The sequence below is a fragment of the Xenopus laevis genome, chromosome 4S (genome assembly GCF_017654675.1).
Source record: "Xenopus laevis strain J_2021 chromosome 4S, Xenopus_laevis_v10.1, whole genome shotgun sequence".
Taxonomy (NCBI): Eukaryota; Metazoa; Chordata; class Amphibia; order Anura; family Pipidae; genus Xenopus; species Xenopus laevis.
In genome coordinates, this window is record NC_054378.1 from 111,944,268 (window position 1) to 111,963,897 (window position 19,630).

Below are 19,630 nucleotides of genomic sequence, written 5' to 3' on the forward strand. Positions count from 1 at the left end.
AGACAATTTACAGTTGCTCTTCATTTAACAGGGGCATCATGAATGTTTCCATCTACACCAGGGATGTTGAGCCTGGAGACTGGGAACTAAATATCAGCAGGAAAGCACAAGAACTAAACAAGCTAAACACTATGGGTTCTCCTAATTGCACCAATGTTACTAACCTGGCTATCCAGTCCAAGCAGCAGAAGCATAATAAAGAATAGGATGGCCCAAAAGGAGGGCAGAGGCATCATGGACACTGCCTTGGGGTAAGCAATGAAGGCCAGGCCAGGACCTAGAGAGATGGTAGTTCTATAATTAGTACAATTAAGCCCAATAAAGATGTTGCCTTTCCTTCCCTGAGGATTTAATACTGCTTTAAGGGGTTCTAAAGGTGCCCATACACTGAGAGATCCGCTTGTTTGACAATGTCGCCAAACGAGCGGATCTCCCTCCGATATGCCCACCTTGAGGTGGGCAATATCGGGCTGATCTGATCGTGGGCCCTAGGGCCCAACGATCGGATCCTAACGATGCCTTAACAGGCGGTCGGATCGCGGGACCGCATCAACGAATAGATGCGGCTGCGATCCGACGGGATTTTCTGTCCCATCCGATCGAGATCTGGCCGACTTTCGGCCAGATCTCGATCGGTGAAGCCCGTCGGGGGGCCCCATACACGGGCCGATAAGCTGCCGACACGGTCTATCAGCAGCTTTTATCGGCCCATGTATGGCCACCTTTGGCCTCCTCTCACCTATACCATAAGTATCCTTCCATCAGCAACATTTTATTTATCAACTTATTAAGTGCAGTAATAGCATTAATTACTGTAAACACTGTAGGCAGATCCTTCTACTAAAAAGAAGATAAACCACACACAGACACCCCCAGGGAGAGATGTAGAAACCGACAATGATAAAATTAACTGATTTTGACTTGCTGAACCCACAGCAAACTGCACTGAATTGTTTGAAATTGTGAATTCTTTAGAAAGTGGTTTTGTGGGTACTAAACTGTATGTGATGGGGGTCACAGTTCTCTGTACTAATCACTTGGGTTAGATAGGGGTAAAAGGATTTTTCACCTTTATATGAACTTTCAGTATGATATAGACATTGAAAATATGAATTTGTTAATTTTTAATTTAATCATTTTCTTTGTGGTTTTTTCAGTGATTAAGCAGCTTTCCAGTCTTAAAAATATCTGATTGCTAGGGTCTAGTTTACCTTAGCGACCAGGCAGTGATTTAAATGATAAACTGGAAAATGTATAGATGAGGGACTGAATAGAAAGTAAATAAATTAACAGTAACAATAGCCTCTAAGAGCAATAGTTTTTTGGGGGTTTTTTTGGCTGCAAGGGTCAGTGACCCCCATTTAAGAGCTGGAAAGTTGTAGAGGGAAGAAGACAAATAATTCAAAAACTATCAAAATAAATAATGAAGGCCAGTTGCAAAGTTGCTAGGAATAGGACATTCTATAACATACTAAATGTTAACTTAAAGGTGAACCATGCTTTAAATATATGATTTCTAGGGAAGAGGATAATGTATGTGGTACCAGTCACTATCAACATTGATAATGGAGATTACCAGCAGGGAGTTGGCAGGGTGTTGTCCTAGGGGGGGGGGTATCTAACATAGATTCTATAGACAAAAGTAGATAGTATATAGAGAATCTTTGAAAAACAACAAAACTGGAATATCATCTTGTGTCTATTATGTCATAGATAAAATAATTCTAAGCAAAAAAAGAATATCCCAACAATGCCAGTGAAAAGGTTTTGGGTTACACCATGAAGCCCTCTTTCAGAAATTGGGTGTAGGCAGAATGATAAAATATCTTAGATGGCGTTAATGATGTCAGAAGCTACACAATGACATTATACAGTCTAGAATGGAGCCCCTACTATAAATAATAAGGATTTTAGCAGTCACCAAGGATTTCCATGACCACATAAATGTGCAAGCTCATTAAATTTGTCTGACCTGACTACTTTAGACTCTACAGTTTGTGTGGGTATTCTCTATCATACAGACATTTTAGTGCAGCAAACTTGAGCCAAGCTGCTATGGCTGATGCCTCGCATGAGACTAGAATAACAAGCCAAGCTCCCACCTTCTGCCCCGGGCTAAGATTCCAAACTACTATAAGAATCCTGCACTCATCTGTTCATAATTCTGTGAATAAGGATTCGGGGGAGGTTTTCTACTATCCCCAACAAGTGGGCTCAGCAGAGAGAGCTGTGGCCAAGTGTATTGAGATAGACGTGATCAATGATAGTTCAACAGAATTCTTTGAGGCTCTATTTTAGACCCATTTATGCATTCAGGATCATGCAGTGGTTTGCCTGTTAGCAATAGAATTAAACCTTTAAGTGATGGAGCACTTTGATCTTGCTGCCCTCCCTCTCTTGCACACAGCCAAATATAGATATAAAATATAAAGCACTGGCACGCTGGTACTTCTGCACCATATAGTTTATGTCAGGATTGTCCAGAGGCCCAAGGGCCAGATGTGACCCTACAAATGATTTTTATGACCCCAGTCTGCTTTAGAGCTCCATAGATTTTATTGTATGATATCATCATTTTTATGATTTGGCCTGTGAACACACTCTATGAGAATTTCCAATTACAGTTGGACAGCACTGATCTAAGGCACTTATAGGGTTTGTAAAGGACCCCTTATGTTTCCATTTTCTGTTTTTAGTTTATACTTCTCTTTGGGGAATAATATTCTTTTTTTCCCATTTGAAGGTCTAATTTCATAAAAAGAGGCCAGTAGGGGCAGACTTACAGCCTAGGGGACTGTTTACATGGTTGGATTTCTATTTCTAGTGCCCCTAGGCCAGCCTGTGTCTTTTTGCTTTTTGAATTTAAGCTACTTTCAAAATCTCCCGTGCAGTCCTCAGTAGGCAGTACATGCGGCTGTGGGGCGTGCCGCCACTAAAATTGTGCCACCCCCTGGCCCGGACCTTTGTGGCCTTACCACAAATCTGGGCCTGGCTGTCTATTAAACAGCCAGCCGAAAGGGGCAGATGAGATGCTCTCCACAGCATGGATAACTCCAAAGGTTGTACAAAGGCCTGTGCAAAGCTATACTTTAAATCAATGCCAGGGTTAATAAAAGGGAAAATATACCCCACTTTAAAGGAAATGTAACATGCCTACCCTAATTTACATTATTTTTTTTAATTTGAGTTTTACATAGATAATAGAATTGATTTCTAAACTACACCACCTGCTGTTCAATCCAGTCATCTGGTCACAGTTGGTAGAAAAGTTACTAAAAAAAAAAAGTGACCTGTGAAACAAAAGATGACTCGTTTGTGTTTGCTTACTTCAATTTCTATGCAAATCTGCACCACAAGACTTTTCTTTTCTCACTAACTTAATTTTTCAGCCAGCTTTAGCTAGTTGACTGAAACAGTTGCTGGCACTGTTGTTGCCAATTCTTTATATAAGCAGTGGAAATACTGCAAAAATCTTGAAAACAATAAAAAGCAATAAAGGTAAATTGCAAAAGTGCTTAGGAGAGCACTCTGAGCAATTGCATGTTAAAGGGGGTTTACTTTTATTCAAAGTACTTTTAAGTGAAAAGGACAAAGGGTATCCACCATTATATTGTGGTCCCCCCCAAACCACATAATTTTCAGTGAGTTATAGAATGTAAAGTCAGTAGAGCTCTTCACGGCCACCATCATTTTGACCACATCATTTCCAAAAGTGACATTATTTTAAACTGATAAAGGGACGTGTTCTTCTACAATTCACCCACTAGGGCAGGGATCCCCAACCTTTTGAACCCGTGAGCAACATTCAGAAGTAAAAGGAGTTGGGGAGCAACATTAACATTAAAAATGTTATTGGGGTCCCAAATAAGTGCTGTGATTGGCCATTTTGCAGCCCCTATGTGGATTGTCAACCTACATTGAGGCTCTTTTTGGCATTACACCTGGATTTTATGCAACCAGAACTTGCCTCCAAGTCAGCAATTTAAAAATAAGCACCTGCTCTGAGGCCACCGAGAGCAACATCCAAGGGGGTGGAGAGCAACATGTTGCTCACGAGCTACTGGTTGGGGATCACTGCACTAGGGGGTCACGGTTTACTGTTTTACTGTTACATCAAATTCTAAATTAAATGGCTGAAATGGTTGGAAATAGCATTGCTGCTTATTCACATGAATATACAGATAACGTAAACTCAGTAAACTCTGCTAAAGGGCTGTTGTTGCCTTGGTCTAGGACAGAAGCCCACAACACAATAAACAACATTTCTAGCCTACTTCTTTAGTTAAGCTTTTTTTCTCCTTTAACACAAAGTTTTAAATAATTTAGAGCTGCTCACCTTAAAGAAAATGTAAACCCTCGAAATGAATTAATGCAAAATGACTCTTCTAAGCACTTTTGCCATTTACAGTACGGTAATTTTTTTTAGTCTATTTTTTCAAGCTAAAACAGTTCACACACTGATTATCTAATACATTAGAAACAGCACCACCTGCTGTTTTATTTCAGTCCATTGGACACAGTTTGCAGAAAACTGAGTTAGTGAGAAGAGGAAAGTCTTGTGATGTCTCTCTGCTCAGAAGTTAGTGAGAAGAGAAGAGGTATCTGATGTTTCTCTGGCCAGTTTTTAGCAGAGCAACACTTTTCACTCTTCCTCTTTTCATATTTTTGGTCAATTATGTTTGGTCGGCCAAAATGAACGAGTGTTGCTGTTCTTCCAGATCCATTATATTAGCAAATATAACAGTAGAATATAGACAGGAGAACCCTGATTTTACATAACCCAGGGGACTGCATCAAAACCAGCACAAATTCCAGAAAAAGTTTTAATCTGGGAAAGAAAAAATTCAGCCTGACTAGGACTGCAACAAAACAGCATCAATTCAAGGAAACTGTAAAATCCAAGGACATCAAAAATTGGGGTTCTATTCTTAATTATTAACTGCTGAGTAGTTAACTGTACTGACCTATTATTACCAGCAGGGTTCTGCATTAACAAGTGATCAGAGACTTTGCTTTTCATGTATAAGTCAGTACACAGGCTTCTGTTATCATTAGTTCTTCCAAAGGCTTGACTTCCAGATTAAAGACCTGTCATGTGGCTGGAGGAGACAGTCCCCACCACCGCAGCAGCATTTATACAGTACCTGACTCTGCCACATCTGCAATGTCCACCCCTTGCTCTTGTGCCATGAAGCCCAGGACGGAAAAAATGGCGAAGCCAGACACAAAACTGGTACCACTGTTGAGGCATCCCAGCAGCATACAGTCCCTAAGTCACACACATGTCACAAGCAGTGTTAATGAACAAAAACAAAACCCTGAACAGCTCCCACCCCCTCTGACCACCACTTGCCTGTAACAGTTGTACTTGTACTTGTTGTAACTGCCCAAGGAGGTCATGGCTCCCAAGCAGATGGCATAAGAGAAGAAAATCTGGGTCCCAGCATCAATCCATACCTGGAAGAAACAGGAGACGCAAAGTGAAATTTGAGAGTACTATATGGACACATAACAGTATCTATGGCTGGAAGGTTGGAAATCCCCTAGCTGCTAGATCCCGGTAATGGTTCTAAAGGTGGCCATAGACATAACAATTACGATCTTTCTTGGAAAAGATCTTTCCAAGAAAGATTGTTCATTTCAGTACACACATTTAGAGCTGAATCATAAGATATACAGGTAGAAACAGTAGAATTCTACTTGTATCTGACGATTCAGCAGTAAACAGTGGGCAATGTTCAGGTACCTTCAAAGGCACTCAATCAAAATTTTCCATCTGGGCCGATTGATGAGCCGACCAATATCCAAGTCTTCTGCCGGCTCATCGACTACCATGCAGGCACAGAATATTGTTCTGTGCAATATTATCTGTTCGTCTATGGACACCTTAAGTTGCCTAAGGAGATCCCTTTGTTACTGACCAACAGAGTTAATGGACCTTCTTGTTAGCTTTGATATAGCAACTGGAAAGGGGTGGTTCTTCCTCTTTGGCTTTCATCATCTGACCAGGCGGATGTGTGCTGGGGAGCATGATGTCAATAAGACCCAGTAATGACTTTTGCCCTAGAGGGACAAACCTTCTAGAGAAAGTTGAGGAGCAGGGACCTTGTGAGGTTTAGTGAGATATAGGACTAGCCTTTGTCAGGAGTATTTTCTACGAATGCAAAATAGTGAGACATAGCTATAGAGAGCAGCTTTGTGCTCCATGTAAAGATTGATAACTGGAGGTAACAGTCTTTATTTATTCCCTGAACATTTTATATATATATATATATATATACATAAGCAAGCTGGAGCACTCACTTGAAAACTGGGTCAACTGCCTGGGTGCTGGTTATATAATAATATAAATAACAAAAAAGAACCGCACTCACAGGACTTGATTTGGTGCAAATAAAGTGGTTTTATTCCGACGTTTCGGCTCTGACACTCGAGCCTTCTTCAGGTTCATTTCCTGAAGAAGGCTCGAGTGTCAGAGCCGAAACGTCGGAATAAAACCACTTTATTTGCACCAAATCAAGTCCTGTGAGTGCGGTTCTTTTTTGTTATTTATATATATACATATATATATATATATATAAAATAAATATATATACCAGTTTGGTAAGATTCTTTAATATGCCACTTAGGGGCATATTTATCAAGGGTCGAATTTCGAATGGAAAAAACGTTGAGATTCAAATTCAAAAAGACCAACCGAAATTAAGTCAAAGTTTTTTTTTGGTCGAATAGGTACGTATTCGGCAGAATTCAAATTGTACGAATTGAAGGAATAGTGCATTCGATTCAAAGTTTTTCCCAAAAAAAACTTAGATTTTTCAAAGTCCACCAATTGACTCCAAATAGGTTCTAGGAGGTCCCCCATAGGCTAAAACAGCAATTCGGCAGGTTTTAGATGGCAAATGGTCAAAGTCGAATTTCGATTTTTTTTTTCCAATTCAAATCTTATTTGGACTATTCCCTAGTCGAAGTACACAAAAAGTAGCTCGAAGTTCATTTTTTCTCATTCGAAAATTCACATCGACCATTGATAAATATGCCCCTTCATATGATATAAACTATCTGTTGCTTAAATATCTTTCTTTTAGTATATCTAATAGCAGATATCTACCTTCTGACAATCTGAGAGCATAACCCTGTTGTGTTGTGACCTTTTGTTATATACAGTATATAGCATGTATATGAACCGTTGGCATCCTATCAACTTTTTAACGTAGCAGCAAAGTATTGTTTCACAACACCCTCTTCCTTCTTCCTCCACTAAGCGAGGGACCAGCTAGGTAGAGGAGTCTTGTGTGATCCATGTTCTGCCATCCTAAGCTTGACTAGCATATTTTGGAGTTACAATACTATAGTACAACATACTAAAGAGGTTTGGCTGTGTCTGCAGATTTTGGAAATGAGAAGAACTTTAGTCAAGAGAGCTGAGAGACAAACTATTGGTAATACCGCAGGAGTTGCTTAAAGCAGACTAAAGATTTAGGGGACATAACAGATATAACCTTATGCCAAGTATTCTTCTGAGCACTTTTGCAATTTACATATTTTTTCCTTTACATTTTTATTATTAGCAGTTGTTTACTGCTGTTATTATGAATGTGTCACACTGAGCAGCAGAATTAAGTGAAGTGCCGGGAGTTGCTTCTTCTTCAAATTAGTCCTGTGGCACTGACACAACTAATGCACACAGGGACTTACCTGAGGATCTGCCAGGCGGGTGATGTCTGGGTACAAGTAGAACTTAATCCCTTCTGCTGCCCCTGGCAGAGTGACCCCTCGGATCAATAGTACAAGGAGCATGAGAAAGGGGAACGTGGCTGTGAAGTAAACCACCTGCCAAGATGGAAAGGCAGAGAAAATAACAGTCAGAAAAGCAAAGAGAGCTGTAATGTACATTTTTAGGAAAAAAGCAAAATGACATTTTATCCTGGTGCCAACTGACTATGCTATGGCTACATGTAAGAGAGAATGAAACAACCATAGGAAAAGAGGCCCTGTTCATATATCTGTAATAATTAGAGAAGATAACTAATAATAATATTAATTATTACAGAGCAATTTATAGCCAAGCCAAAGCTGAATCTGAGGGCCCCTGTTCTTGCTGTACTGCTACGGTTGCCAGTTAGCCAGCATTTCACTAACCTGGCCCATAAAACTGATGATTGATGCCAACATTATTAATGTAGCAAGGTTGGTATTTGTTTCCAGAAAAGGTGGCAACCTTCTGCACTGTCCATGTCCTTCCTCTTTAATTCTAGCAATGGGCTCTTATCCTCTCAATTTAAATGCCTCTGGTTCTCTTTCACCAGCTTAATACCCTTGCCCTTTCTATGAATATTTCTCTTGTACCGAAATTCTTATGCTGTGTTCCACACTGACTGTGTGGAACTTTAACTGACATCCCAACCCGTCACTAGAAAGTTTACTCTTTGTTCCTAGAAATCCTATGAAGGGAAATAGTATAGTTGGCATGAAGCATTCCCTTCCCCATCCATCAGCATCACCAAATATAATAGGTCTGACAATGAATGTCTTTATATTCATCAACTCTAACTTGCTAACCACAGTATTTGTTTGCTTTTCCTAAAGGTACCTCCAATGGAAAAATGCTAGCGCATTGGTTGGCATGGTGTATAACATTTTCTTCTTTGAAAAATGTCAGAGACTGGAAACTGAAAACACGTGGCCAGAAATAACCAGCAAGTGTCCATTTGTGGTCTTGGTGCACACAAAGTTTTAAGGGAGAGTTTTCCAAATCAGTCCTTGGGAGAGCCCAGCCCATTGGCCAAATGGGTTAAAGTTTTTTGTAGATACTAGATGAGCTTCTAGCTTGACAGGGCCGGCTTACATACAGCGGACTCACCTTGCCTGTGGATCTCACTCCTTTCCAGATGCAGAAGAAACAGATGACCCATGTCAGCAGCAAACACAGGGCTAGATCCCATTTCAGTACTCCAACATCATCAATTCCCTTTGATAAGCTTAAAACTTTGTGCCTGAAGAAGAGAGAGGGATTGTCCGAAAAGATTATAAAGAGTATAGCAAATAGTGTAGTGTATATGGGCACACAGACCAACACACTATATAGTAGACATTATATGAAGGCTCTAAGGTTTCTGATTCTGGAGTACTTTTAAAGAATATTCCATCAGTGCCTTCAACAAATGATTAAATCTCCTTAGTTAGCAATATACTGTATATGCAAGACTCCAGTAACAATTTTACTGGAGGGACAAGGTGCTGACTGCAAGACAATCACATCACGGAACACACACATCTAATTAAATAGTATTTCACAGGGACACTGCTACTCTAACAGGCCCAATAATTCTTTTAGATGGGTATACGTGGAGAGCTGTGCTAACGGAAGCACAAGAGATGACAGAAGTGGAAGGAGAGTTAGCAGCTTTGATGGCAGGATCTAGACTGTTGTTATTTATATATTTATTGAATAACAGCAAGGAGAGCAAAGGGAAGCTGAAGAGGTACAATGATATGAACAGCAATGGTTGACATGGATCATAATGTTGAAAGACGGGAGGGATTGAGAAATGGCTATAAAAGGAGAGGTATAAGTACAAGGAGATGTATTCGTAGTAGGTCAGTAGTAAGATTTTTGGAGACTCTAGCCTATTTCATGCCTAAATAACACACAAGAGAAGTTTGAACAGCTTAATATGTACCGCTTAGTTCAGAAAGCACTTTTTTTCTGAAATGAAAGGATATAATCTATATCCTTATATATAATATATATATCATAAGGATAAGTATCATACAGAAAACAAAGAAAGAAAAAAATACTATTAAGTATTCAAGGGGCAAACTTTGAATAAACTAAATAGGTATTTTCTGTCGTAAAATTCTATTCTATCAATTTATAATTGTATGTTTTTCCATGACAGTATCCCTTTAAGTTCTCTTGTTGGATTGTTTCTGGTAGATTCTACTCACTGCTCCACTCACAAGCCAGGGATGTTTGGCAAAGAGTTTGGCAAAGAGTCACAGAAATTTTGATGCACAGAACCATCAGGCTGATTCATAGCTCTGCTCAGCAACCAAGTGAGTCCTAAGAAATCCTCACTTACTGTGATACATCTAGAGCGGTAATGAAATACACTCTGACTGGTAGTACATGTTGGGTAGACAACAAGTTATGCTCAAGCACACCAAACAGAGCAGCTAGGGTTTCCTAGGGTGGTTCACTTAGTTAAAGGGATACTGTCATGGGAAAAAACATTTTTTTCAAAATGAATCGGTTAATAGTGCTGCTCCAGCAGAATTTTGCGCTGAAATCCATTTCTCAAAAGAGCAAACATATTTTTTTATATTCAATTTTGAAATCTGACATGGGGCTAGACATATTGTCAATTTCCCAGCTGCCCCAAGTCATGTGACTTGTGCTCTGATAAACTTCAATCACTCTTTACTGCTGTACTGCAAGTTGGAGTGATATCACCCCCCCTCCCTTTTCCCCCCAGCAGCCAAACAAAAGAACAATGGGAAGGTAACCAGATAACAGCTCCCTAACACAAGATAACAGCTGCCTGGTAGATCTAAGAACAGCACTCAATAGTAAAAACCCATGTCCCACTGAGACACATTCAGTTACATTGAGAAGGAAAAACAGCAGCCTGCCAGAAAGCATTTCTCTCCTAAAGTGCAGGCACAAGTCACATGACCAGGGGCAGCTGGGAAATTGACAAAATGTCTAGCCCCATGTCAGATTTCAAAATTGAATATAAAAAAATCTGTTTTCTCTTTTGAGAAATGGATTTCAATGCAGAATTCTGCTGGAGTAGCACTATTAACTGATGTGTTTTGAGAAAAACATGTTTTCCGATGACAGGATCCCTTTAAGTTTAGTATGATATAGAATGACTAATTCTAGGCAACTTTTCAATTGGTCCTCATTATTTTTTTTTTATAGTTTTTGAATTACTTGTCTTCTTCTCACTCTTTCCAGCTTTCAAATGGAGGTCACTGACCCCATCTAAAAAAACAAATGCTCTGTAAGGCTACAAATGTATTTTTATTGCTTCTTTTTACTACTCGTCTTTCTAATCAGGCCTCTCCTATTCATATTCCAGTCTCGATATTGAATTTCAACACGGGGTAAAACTACTCAAGAAAAAAAAATGTGTTCACCTCTGTACTAAAGGGCCATCGCCCAAGTTCTGCTTTCTGCAAGGGACAACTGATCTCAGTCCCACATCTGTCCCTGTCATGTTTGTAGGAATGAAGGTGCCAGACTGGCAGACAGGTGGAATGAAGAAGCCAAGCTGGCATTCAGTATAGTTTAGAAGTAAATGATTAAAAGACAAAAAGAACAAGATAAGGAGGACAAATACAATTATAATAATAATAAACAAGAGTAAAAGACCTGAGAAAAGGGAAGTGCAATAAGGAGAAAGTAAAATGGTATCAGTCAGAGTCAGTAATTATTAACCTGTCATTACAAAAGGCAACAGTAAGGAGCTATTTTCAAGCCAAATTCAATACTTTAATACTGTATCACAACAGTCAATAACAATCCCCAGATGGGAAATATAAGCACAATCTGTAAATATACATTATATATATATATACATTATATGCAAAAAAGTTTAGAGTTGTCTCTGGAAGATTTATGGCCCTGTTCGACTAGCCACGCCCTAAATAATATTATACCACACCCCCTGGATGGCTATAACACAATAGAAAGCATATGGGAAAATGACAGACTGAACCAAGCACACGTTAACAGATGCTGGGGGGGAGAAAAATAACCCTAATATATATTTATTCAGCTCATTAGAGCAGTGTTGCTCCAATTGTAGGGTTATGGTGCTTGCATTTTACTCATGGCACATTCCCTTAAAATGTAATGTTGGAGGGTATTTTCATTTTGCATTTACTTATCTCCACCTGAGTACAATATATGATTGTCAGCCACCCATAATACCAAATATCTGTAGTTCCTAGGATGCCTGCATAATGTGCAGCAGGAGTTTTTTGTGGACTTCCACAGTAGCTTTCAGGGGACGCAATGGGTTCACATGACTGAGCTGAAAATTGGTGAGTTTGCGATAAAAGAAGTCTTCCTGATTTGCAGTGCAGGCAGTGGTGTAACTAGATATTACAATGCCCCACAGCAAATTATGTTTCAGGTCCCTAAAATATCTAAAAGTTAACTTGTTTTATGAAATTATGAAATTTAATATGAATTAGGGCTGTATGGGGCCCCTATACATCCTGGGCCCCCCTGCAGCCACAGGGCCTGCATCATCTATAGTTATGCCCCTGAGTGCAGGATATAATGTAGCAGTAATCTACCATGTGGGCCCAACTTTTATGATTTCCTTGATGTGGATCTTGTGTTTCCATACTCTGCCCCTCCATTTGTAGCCTTAAGACCCCCATACACGGCCCGATAAAAGCTGTCAACAGACTGAGCCGGCAGCTTATTGGCCTGTGTGTAGGGCCATCCGACGGGCTTTCCTGATCGATATCTGCCCAAAAGTCGACCAGATCTCAATCGGGCAGGTTAAAAAATCTCATATCGAGATGCATTATGATCCGATTGTTGGGCCCTAGGGCCCGCGATCGTATTTGGCCGTTATTGCCCACTTCAATGTGGGCATATCGGGGAGAGATCCGATCGTTTGGTGACATCACCAAACAAGCGGATTTCTACGTCAAAGGCCACCTTACATCCCTTACTACACTTACTACTGAGCACTGTAGCTCCCAATCCCGACAGCAGTGCACCATAATGTATTCTAACCCTTCAACACTCTCCCGACTTTCCAAACACACATCTCCAACACACTAGCATGATCTCACAGGAAGGCACCACTGCAGGTACTCTATGTGGGCTTACTCCCAGAATTCTGTAACAGGAGAGGTGAAGTTGGTAGAGTTCATTGACATCCACATGGTCCTGTTTTTCCTGAAAGAGTCTTCCACACAACTCTCTGTGTTCCATGCCTGGTGGCAGAGAGCCCATGGCAGCTGTCCTTGGAATGACTGGAACAGGTAGTAAACACCCCAGGCAAGAATCACAATGTAGTACACATTTAGCAGGGACACAATAACAATAGAGGCATATCCAATTCCTAGAGAGAAAGAAGACAGTCAGGTCACCTCAGATGATATAATTGGAATGAGACATGCGGCACAAGATGATGACAAAGCTCTCCCAGTCTCCCACTTTGCTTGGTCTATCAGTGCAAGTGGCCCAGCACAAACAGAAGAACAAACAAACACAGGAAAACATTTGTTCAATTATTTGTACCTCAGGCAGTACTAAGATAAAATGGTATCTGGCCAACAATGGCGTTATCACCTGAAAATATAAGTGCTATTGTACTTGAGCATCATTTCATGGATTAACAATTCCTTGTTTGAGAGATGCATTCTCCTAATAACACGTAGGGCCATTCATCTGCTGGTCCACATAAAGACCATTTCTATCTTTGCCATCTTAAACTGTCAACGCTAGAGATCTGACCATGGCAATGCCTTATAGACTCCATGTGAAGTGACCGTTTACTTTTCCTTTATGGCTCACACTTTAATTGCTTGTGCTGGGGCTTGAGTCATCTCAATGCCAAGGGATATGAAACAGCTGCAGATATACACACACACACACACACACAGGCCTCAGAATAGTTTCCAACTTGGCAATGACACAAATGTGTAGTGGCGTCAACTTGTCATTCCATCCGTTCTTTAAACCTCCTCCATGCCAACATATTTCTTCTTAACCCAAAATAAATGCACTGGGTTTTGGCATTTTGATTATAGCCTCTATCTAACAGCCAGCATTAGCTCTTCATTCATATCTCCATTGCCAAATGTAGTTATAAAACTTTCTGAAATATGAAGAATATGTGCAGTAACCTATGGGTATAACATGCACATAGACACGGTGTAGTCTCCGTGTTTTCATTATTTGCCTTGCTTATGTCTTTGACTTTGTGAAGCACCCTCTACTTAATGTCTTCAGGGACATATGGTTTGGTGCATCTTGACAGAGGTAAATGTTAGTCTGGTACAAACATGATGATGCCAGCACACAAATTTACTGATGCCTGGCACACTGTTTTGACGCCAGTGCGTAAGTGTAATGATGCATGCATTTTTGCCACTGTGTGTTTACACAAGATCATGCTTGGACTGATGCATGGCACTTGCATGTTGTTATTGAATAAAGAACAAGGGCACTTGCAAAGGAAACTCTCTTCGGATTGAATTTTCTGTGTTTGACATTGGCCTTGATTTTAGAACCTGAATCTTCCACTGTGGATCTTGTGCCCATGTTGACCCTGCTCTCCGCTTTTTGACATGGATTTGATGTCTGTATTCTGCTTAGGCACTTCTGCCACTCCTCTACTGGGTTCCTTCTGTTTTTACCTTCAGTAGCTGTTTTCCTCTGTGGAAGGTGTAGGAGAAGTTGTCAAGTTGTCCCTTTTTGGACAATCCAACTTAAGCTGGCCACAGACGCAAAGATCCGATCGTACGAATCAACGTACGATTGGACTTTCTCATCTCCCGACCTGCCACGAACCATTAAGATCAAAGTTTTACCATTCAGAAGTAGTAAGATCAGCCGATTCGTACGATCGGATGTTTGCGTCTATGGCCAACTTAAGATACAGTTGGCCTTACATACAAGTAAAAAAGCAGCAGTACAATGGCCACAGAGTTATGTGACAAAACTTCCCAACTAGTTACTCAACCACAAAACTTTTAGAGAAAGGCCTGTGTTATGACTTTGCAAAAGAACTTAATTTTTATTTGATCACGCCAACATGGTTGTTGCACCTGCCATAGTGTGCAATGGAATTCATGTTGAATTAAGAGGGGTTTGATCCCTTGCCAGTTTTGTGCCATGGATTAGGCAAGGTATAGACCTCAATGACAAGGTTGTTGGCACTGTATATGTTCATCTTTATTGGCTAATGGCTGTGTTCTGTTGTGTTGATCAAAGTATTCTTGTCTACTCTATTTTATTGAGGTTTAGTCTGATACAATGCAATTATGTATGACAATTCGGAAATTGATGCCAATGTAATACACATTATTTGAAACAGAATGAAGAGTAAAATATAACAGAATGAATGACCTGTAGCTGCATGCTGTCTAAATGATTGTTCTAGATCGGAACTTTTGGAACCATTTACCATGTTGAGGGAATGACAATAAGGCATTTGTGCCTTATTTAAAAGTGGATATATAATCAGTCTCCTTAATTTTACCCAAAAACAAATATCTTTAGCTATTATTTGTTTAGTCAGTGGGGGCTTTTACATACGCTCACCAGAGCACATCTGGTAGTTGCAAACTTTGGGATATTAATTTGGTGCAATATTTTGGAATTTTGGATTTTGCCAAAAAATTATAGTCACTGTTCTTTAACCACTGAGGTCTCCACCAGGACAGTATGGTCCTTCTGGTAAAACATTGTTTTAATTGTTTTTATATTAGATGAACTTTCATTAAAGTTTCAACATTCTCTAGAGAGAGGTTTGGCCACTCGTCTTCATCAGACAGAGCAGAAACAAGCAGTGTCCCACTTTTCCCTTTTCAAGCAACTATAATGGTCAACAAAGAAACCTGTGCTAAAACTCCAGCTGTGTCTACTGTATTTCAGTTTACCTGTAAAAACGGGGCATATCTTCTCCCAGCAGGTTATACCTCCTTCAGATGTAAACTGTCCCAAAACCACTTCCAGGAAAAACACGGGTAACCCACCCCCAAACAGGAATATAAAATATGGGATGAGGAAGGCCCCTGAAAAAAGTAACAATGAGAATTAGAAATAGAAACCACAGTTGCAATATACTGGTTGTGAGTTGGAAGATAAAGATCAATAGCAAATAGCAAGCCATGATTACTTCTTATCTGATGTCAGTACCTAAATCTTGTACCTGTTTAGTATATGTGTTAATATGAGGGGTATATCATATACTTCTACTCTTTCATCATAATATTGTAATTGGTACTAAGATTGGTTCAAGATCCCTTATATATCATCAGTTTTGAAGGCTTCTACATGGCAACATAATAGTAAAATGTTCAATCTAACACCTTTTTCCATTATATGTTTCCTTAAATTGTTTTCAAATGATACACTCACCTCCGCCATTTTTGTAGCAGAGGTACGGGAACCTCCAAACGTTGCCCAGTCCAATGAACCCTCCAGCAACTGAAAGTACAAAGTCAATCTTGCTGGCCCATTTCTCCCGCTGAGGGGGTTTTCCATCTGCTTCATCTTCTGGTCTGGTTCCAGGGCTCTTCCCTGGAGAAGGTTTCTGAATGTCCTTGTGGAAATCCTTCAGGCATTGAAGCTTCTCTTTATTACTCATTGTGAAGCCTGCTGGAGACATGATGAGGGAATGAATGATTGGGGAAACCAAAAGGTGTTAACAAAGACATTAGTAACAGATTTTAGTGCAACAAAAGTGTAAACAACCCAAATGGAGAAAATGTGTTGGATTTGCCAAACACAAAATAAGTTGGTATGAGAGAAGCAATAATGCATCTAATAATTTTATGCTCATGGGTTGGAGTAGAGATAAAGGCAACAGTCCCTGTCTGTCTTGGGCAAACATCTACAACAGTGATCCCTAACCAGTGGCTCATGAGCAACATGTTGTTCTCCAACCCCTTGGATGTTATTTAGGGTCAGGCCACACAGGGCGTTTCGCTTTGTTTTTGCCAATCTCCCCAAACGCCTTCCCTGAATATGCGCGGGTAAAATTAATAATCGCCGACGCTAATCACACGCGGCGATTCGTTTTCCGAAGTCGCCAGAAGTTTCGGCAACTTTGTGCGACTTCAGAAAGTGAACCGCCGCGTGTGATTAGCGCCGGCATTTTTTAATTGTAGCCGGCGCATATTCAGGGAAGGCGTTTAGGGAGATTGGTTGCCGCAAAAACGTTGCGATTAGTCGCCAGGCGACCAAATCTCCCCAAAACGCCCTGTGTGGACTTACCCTTATAGTGGCCTCAAAGCAGGAGCTTATTTTCTTTCCACCTCTGCAAATATTGCCAATACAAGTCTTGAAGAAGCAGTCGCACATCAAAAAAGCATTGGGACATCTCCCATTGACTTATATGCAACCTCGACAGGTCTGAGATGCCGGATTTTCAGATTCAGACTTTTTCCATCCTCGAGGTATAATAAATTCTGAAAAATTCGTGATTTTTTTAAAAGGCCGATTTTATACAAAAAAATCAACAATTTTTCAGAATTTTGGCATTCGGAGTTTAGTAAATAACCCCCTAGGCGTGAACCTAAAATGATGCAGCTTGGGTCTCTTTAATGTCAACTTTTGCATGACTCCTACTCAATACATGACTCTGTGACTCAACATTCAGGAGCAGCCGGGGCCCAGGCCAGCAGGTGATCACATTATACCCCTATCACATTTGTTGGATGTGGAAGTTGATAAGAGACAGAGAACTTTACAAACTATGTTTATAGACATTACAATCAGTGTGAATGAAAAGGGAATGCATGGCTGCTAATAGAAAGTTCTCTTACCAGCAGTAACTTTCATACAAAGATCATCAGGTGTGGGATCTGTTATCTGGAAAACCTTTATCCAGAAAGTTCTGAATTATGGATAGGCCATCTCCCATAGACTCCATATTATACACATATTATTTTTCTTTGCAATAATACAACAGTACTTTGTACTTGATCCCAAATACGCCAGCCTATCTAGTATAGGTCAATCTAAAAAAAAAAAATCTAAAAAAAACAACTGGACTTGCTGATTAATCAATGAAGACGTTTCACTACTCATCTGAGCAGCTTCTTCAGTTCAACTGACGATGTGCCATTGTAAATGGATTAGTGGAAGAGTTTATATGCCGAAAACTTCCCACACCAGTCAGTGGAACTGAAGAAGCTGCTCGGATGAGTAGTGAAACGTCTTCATTGATTACTCAGCAAGTCCAGTTGTTTTTAGATTGACCTATACTAGATATACCATGACCTGGATGAATGAAAATCTTCATAGTCATAATGTTTACATGGTTTTTTAGTAGACTAGGATCCAAATTATGGAAAGATCCATTATCTGCAAAACCAAGGTCCTGAGCATTCTGGATAACAGGTCCCATACCTGTGGACATCTATTCCCACATCCAATTCACTTCATTTAAAAATTAAAGGCACAAACATCACACACATATAAAGATGCAAATATATAGCAACACATAATTCAGTTCATCACTCGTGTAAATGTAGATACCAAATAATTATTTTTATTGATATGACCTACAAAAAGAACAGCTGACTGTCCAAATGTGCCTTGCAGACTTCTTGCTCACTTCTCATTAGGGATGCACCAAATCCAGGATTCGGTTCGAGATTTGGACAGGATTCGGCCTTTTTCAGCAGGATTCGGATTCTGCCCAATCCTTCTGCCCTGCCGAACCGAATCCGAATCCTAATTTGCATATGCAAATTAGGGGCAGGGAGGGAAATCACGTGACTTTTTGTAACAAAACGAGGAAGTAAAAAATGTTTTCCCCTTCCCACCCCTAATTTGCCTATGCAAATTAGGATTCGGATTCGGTTCAGTATTCGGCTGAATCTTTCCCAAAGGATTCGGGGGTTCGGCCGAATCCAAAATAGGGGATTTGGAGCATCCCTACTTCTCATCAACTCAGACCCTAACTTTAGCTTTCTATATACCCCTTACAGTGCTGGCATCCATGTACAGCTACAGTGCCCAGTTGATACAAGGCAGGATACTAGAGACTTGCCAACTCACACACATTCTTTTAGCAATATTTTCCCACCAGTTATCGCCCAAAAAGGTGCCTTCAACATGACCCTGGATTAAAAGAAAGGTTTATACCAACTACATTCATATGGTGTGATCACTGCTTGCATCAGATGAAAAATACCTAAATACTTTTAGTACAAAAAACCCTCTCTGCCTTGTTCCCTGACTCCCACATATCCAACGTTATTCCAGTAAAGAATTAGTCAGCATCGCTCAGATGCAAGAAACTCTCAATAAGTCATCTCATTCAGTCTAAGATACAGACAGCCTGGCACAGTCACAGAGGACGTCTGCTCTACTGGCACTGAGCATTATACTCTTCCCCTGGCATTTGCGTTAGCAAGATTAAAGTAGAACTAAAGCATAATAAAATATTGCAGTATTTTATATATTGAACTTTCTGTACCAGCCCAGAGTTCAGAATCCTATAATAGTAATGATCCAGGCTTTAAAGTTGCTCAAAGCAATTCCCCATCCTGTCTTTTTAGTGTCAGTGGCACTGCACATGCTCAGTGTGCTTTGGGCAGCTGTTAAGACGCTAAGCTTAGGGGTTGGAAAAATCAGCAAAACGTCAGCAAAAAGTTAGTTTACATAAGTGTTTTTAAAATGAGCACTAAAGGGTACAATTTTGCACCTTTAGAGATCTAACTTGTGCCTGTGATCAAAGTTAGTGACTTCTTTAGGGTGCAGCATTTGCAGTCTTATTCCTTTTTGAGCTTTAGTTCTCCTCCTTCAGCGGAGCTTGGCTAAGATGTCTTAAAGGGGTTGTTCACCTTTAAATTAAACTTTTAGTACAATGTAGAGATGTAGAGAATGATATTCTGAGACAATTTGCAATTGGTTTTC

The 19,630-nt window shown here is 40.1% G+C and overlaps 1 protein-coding gene across 3 annotated transcripts in view; it reads right to left on the reverse strand.

Annotated features, from left to right (window-relative positions):
* LOC108715866 (sodium- and chloride-dependent taurine transporter) overlaps nucleotides 1-19,630 on the reverse strand; it is a 31,527-nt gene that overhangs the window by 5,574 nt on the left and 6,323 nt on the right. The window contains exons 2-9 of one of the 3 annotated variants that reach the window (XM_018261383.2): nucleotides 16,121-16,357; nucleotides 15,640-15,774; nucleotides 12,860-13,094; nucleotides 8,864-8,996; nucleotides 7,699-7,833; nucleotides 5,354-5,457; nucleotides 5,145-5,269; nucleotides 165-277 (exon numbers count right to left, since the gene is read on the reverse strand). In XM_018261383.2, coding sequence (XP_018116872.1) covers nucleotides 165-277; nucleotides 5,145-5,269; nucleotides 5,354-5,457; nucleotides 7,699-7,833; nucleotides 8,864-8,996; nucleotides 12,860-13,094; nucleotides 15,640-15,774; nucleotides 16,121-16,349 — 1,209 coding nt within the window. In that variant the 5' untranslated portion in view covers nucleotides 16,350-16,357. Of the gene's footprint in view, nucleotides 1-164; nucleotides 278-5,144; nucleotides 5,270-5,353; nucleotides 5,458-7,698; nucleotides 7,834-8,863; nucleotides 8,997-11,145; nucleotides 11,280-12,859; nucleotides 13,095-15,639; nucleotides 15,775-16,120; nucleotides 16,361-19,630 lie in introns of those variants that run through there. The other 2 variants (XM_041561722.1, XM_041561723.1) reach the window with 2 other exon arrangements.